The 4,284-nt window shown below is 40.0% G+C and overlaps 1 protein-coding gene across 1 annotated transcript in view; it reads right to left on the reverse strand.

Annotated features, from left to right (window-relative positions):
- Positions 1 to 4,284, reverse strand: part of LOC139024456 (probable phospholipid-transporting ATPase IM) — a 67,319-nt gene that overhangs the window by 33,972 nt on the left and 29,063 nt on the right. The window contains 2 exon segments of the mRNA XM_070439261.1: positions 3,467 to 3,669; positions 3,895 to 3,983. Of these exon segments, the coding sequence (XP_070295362.1) occupies positions 3,467 to 3,669; positions 3,895 to 3,983 (292 nt within the window).

Below are 4,284 nucleotides of genomic sequence, written 5' to 3' on the forward strand. Positions count from 1 at the left end.
TAGTTAACGCTAAAGATGGTAGTAAGCTAAGACAGACAGACTGAGTTAAAGCTAAGATGGTAAGTTAAGCTAAGAGGAGAGTTAAGTGACTAAGAGTGTAGTTAAGCTAAAGAGGGTAGTTAGCTAAGAGGTAGTAAGATAGATTAGTTAAGCTAAGAGGTAGTTAGCTTAAAGAGATGTAGTTAAGCTAAAGAGGTAGTTAAGCTAAGAGGTAGTTTAGGTTAGTTAAGCTAAGAGAGTAAGTTAAGCTAAGAGGTGAGTTAGCTAATGAGTAGTTAAGCTAAGAGGGTAGTCTTAAGCTAAGAGGGTAGTTAAGAGCTAAAGAGATGACGTTTAACTAGAGGTAGTTAAGCTAAGAGGGTAGTTAAGCTAAGAAGCGGTATTAACAGTTAAGCTAAGAGGGTAGTTAAGTTAAGAGGGTAGCTTAGTTAAGCTAAGAGTGTGAGTAAGGCTAAGAGGTAAGTTTAAGCTAAGAGGTAGTTAAGCTAAGAGGGTAGTTAAAGCTCTAAGCAGGTTAGTTAAGCTAAGAGGCGGTTAGCTAAAGTAGTAGTTAAGCTAAGACGGCGTAGTTAAGCATAAGACGGTAGTTTAAGCTAAGAGGTGTGCTAAGTACGAGGTAGTAAGCTAAGAGCGGTAGTTAAGTGCCTAAGATGACGGTAGTTAAGCTAAGAGGGTAGTTAAGCTAAGAGGTAGTTTAAGCTAAGAGGTAGTTTAACTAAGCGCTAAGAGGTAGTTAAGCTAAAAGGTATTAGTTAAGCTTTAAGAGGCTAGTTCCCAAGCTAAGGACGGTCAGTAAGATAAGAGATGAGTTAAAGCTAAAGGTAGTTTAGCTAGAGGTAAGTTAAGCTAAGAGAGAGGTAGTTAAGCTAAGACGGTAGTTAAAGCTAAGAGGTAGTTTAGCTAAAGAGTAGTTAAGCTAAGAGGTAGTGTTAAAGCTAAGAGGTAGTAAGTCTAAGAGAAGTTAAGTTAAGCTAAGTAGCGTAGTTAAGCTATAAGAGGTGTAGTAGTTTAGCTAAGAGGTAGTTAAGCTAGAAGAGGGTAGTTAAGTATAGAGAGTCGGTAGTTAAAGCTAAAGGGTACGTCTAAGCTAAGACGGTAGCTTAAGCTAAGAGGTAAGGTTTAAGCTAAGAGGTAGTTAAGCTAAGAGGTAGTTAAGGCTAAGAGGTAGTTAAGCTAAGAGGGTAGTTTAAGCTAGAGAGGTAGTTAAGCTAAGAGGTAGTTAACGCTATAGACGGTAGTTAAGCTAAGAGTAGTTTTAAGCTAAGAGGGTAGTTAAGCTAACAGAGGTAGTAGCGTAAGATGGTTAAGTTAAGCTAGGAGGGTAGTTAAGCTAAGGGTAGTTAAGCTAGAGGTAGGTTAAGCTAAGAGGTAGCTTAAGCTAAGAGGTAGTTAAGCTAAGAGGGTTAAGTAACTAAGAGGTAAGTTAAGTTAAGAAGCGTAGTTAAAGTAAGAGCATGATAGTTAAGACTAAAAGAGAATGATGTTAAGCTAAGAGGCTAAGTAAAGCTAACGAGTTAGTTAAGCTAAGATGGTTAGTTAACGATAAGCAGATGAGTTAAGCTAAGAGATGATTTAAGCTAAGAGGTAAGTTAAGCTAAGAGTTAGTTTAAGCTAAGAGGGTAGTTAAGCTAAGAGTAGTTAGTAAGAGTTAGTTAAGCTAAGAGGTAGTTAAGCTAAGAGTAGTTAAGCTAAGAGGTAGTTAAGCTAAGAGGTAGTTAAGCTAAGAGTAGTTAAGCTAAGAGTAGTTAGCTAAAGAGGTAGTTAAGCTAAGAGTGTAGTTAAGCTAAGAGGTAGTTAAGCTAAGAGGGTAGTTAAGCTAAGAGGTAGTTAAGCTAAGAGGTAGTTAAGCTAAGTAGGGTAGTTAAAGTCTAAGAGTAGTTAAGCTAAGAGGTAGTTAGCTAAGGGGTAGTTAAGCTAAGAGGTAGTTAAGCTAAGAGGTAGTTAAGCTAAGAGTTAGTAAGCTAAGAGGTAGTTAAGGCTAAGAGGTAGTTAAGCTAAGAGGTTAGTTAAGCTAAGAGTGTTAGTAAGAGTAGTTAAGCTAAGAGGGTAGTTAAGCTAAGAGTTAGTTAAGCTAAGAGGTAGTTAAGCTAAGAGGTAGTTAACTAAGAGGTAGTTAAGTAAGAGTAGTTAAGCCTAAGAGGTAGTTAAGCTAAGAGGTAGTTTAAGCTAAGAGGTAGTTAAGCTAAGAGGTAGTTAAGCTAAGAGTAGTTAAGCTAAGAGGTAGTTAAGCTAAGAGTTAGTTAAGCTAAGAGGTAGTTAAGCTTAAAGAGGTAGTTAGCTAAGAGGTAGTTAAGCTAGAGGTAGTTTAAGCTAAGAGGTAGTTAAGCTAAGAGGTAGTTAAGCTAATGAGGTGCTTAAGCTAAGAGTAGTTAAGCTAAGAGTTAGTTAAGCTTAAGAGGTAAGTTAAATCGAACTCAGTTCAAGCTAGAATCTTTAGTTGAAACAATAACAAAGCGGCCACCCCACCTTCTGTTTGGGTAAAAAAACTGACGGATCGGCCTGGACAAATGTACACTGTCAAATTCATGGACCAGAGCTACGGATGCAAGGACTGACCATTACATATTACAACCATTATAGTTGAACCATGTTATGAGGCTCTACAGTGTTTGTTTACGTTGGTGTTGTTTACAAACATTGGGGTCAAACAGACTTCTATTGTTGGTGCTGATGTGTACGACAGTTGAGCATTTATAAGTTCTATTCTTCAACAATCAATGGGTGTATGTGTCATCAATTTATAAGTAAAAAAATGGATGGAACAACTAAATCGCTAGTAGCTAGCTAAGTAACTAGCTTTAAGTAAAAAATGCCATAATAATTAAATGATCTCCACTGTTGCTGGTTTCTGTACCTTGATGTAGAGGTGAGTACAACTGTGTTGACAATGATGATGTAAGACCAGGCAGCAGACGACAGACAGACAGACAGACAGACAGACAGACAGACAGACAGGACAGAGACAGACAGGACAGACAGACAGACAGACAGACAGGACAGACAGGACAGACAGACACAGGGCAGGACAGACAACAGAAAGTTAGGCAGACAGACAGACACGACAGACAGACAGACAGACAGACAACAGACAGACAGACAGGACAGACAGACAGGACAGACAGACAGACAGACAGACAGGACAGACAGACAGACAGACAGACAGACAGACAGACAGACAGAGACAGACAGACAGGCAGACAGGCAGACAGGCAGACAGGCGCAGGCAGACAGGCAGACAGACCAGACAGACCAGACAGACAGACAGACAGATAATCAGACAGACAGACAGATGATCAGAGAGACAGCACAGGACACAGAGAGAGAGACAGAGAGAGAGAGAGAGAGAGAGAGGAGAGAGAGGAGAGAGAGAGAGAGGAAAAGAAGACAGACAGACAGACAGACAGACAGACAGACAGACAGAGCGAGAGAGAGACAAAGAGAGAGACAGAGAGACAGACAGACCAACCTGACGTAGAGAGAGATGGGCACCATTGTGTTGAGGATGATGATGTAAGACCAGAAGGTGAGGAACCCAGAGAACACCACATTGTTGTTTCTGATTGGTTCATGCCACAGGAGATAGACACTGAAGCTCCTCCCAACCTTCTGCTCCCAGATGGTGTTGCCAATAGCCAGGATCACACCCATGCAGACTAGGAAGCCAAATATCTGGCAGTAGAGATCAGCAAGTTGGTATTCWGTACTAGCACCATTTCATAAACAGTTAGATCTTCACGTTTTATTTATTTATTTTATTTAACCTTTATTAAACTAGGCGACGAGGTACATTGATATGTTGGATGCACTAAGGTTGAGCCAGTCGCAACATGGACTTTTTGTTCTTATTTTTTTATTTGAAAACTTCAGACGATGTGGGGGAAAAAAAGTGCTCACCCATAAAACTAAAGTGTTCATCAGTTTATCAATGCTGGTCCTTTTGAATTTAGTCCTCCCACAGTTCTGCATCAGTTTGGTTTGCAGCCCTAGTGGAGAAAGGGAATCACACATCAAGTAGAGGACGACAATAACAAAGAGAGAAGCTGCTAGCTATATGAACGATCTGACTGGTCCGGGTCACTACATGTAGGTCAGATGGGTGTTAAATCTTAGACACGTGAAGTGACAGAGATACACTAAATGTAATTGGTAGAAATTAAACATGAACATACAACAACCCTGTACTACATTAGGTTTTCTCATTTGATTACAAATGAGACTCCTGAATACTCTCTCGTTAGAGGGAGATCTAATGAGATGTACCCAGGTGACTCCTGAATACTCTCT

Source organism: Salvelinus sp. IW2-2015, unplaced genomic scaffold, assembly GCF_002910315.2.
Source record: "Salvelinus sp. IW2-2015 unplaced genomic scaffold, ASM291031v2 Un_scaffold1525, whole genome shotgun sequence".
Lineage (NCBI taxonomy): Eukaryota > Metazoa > Chordata > Actinopteri > Salmoniformes > Salmonidae > Salvelinus > Salvelinus sp. IW2-2015.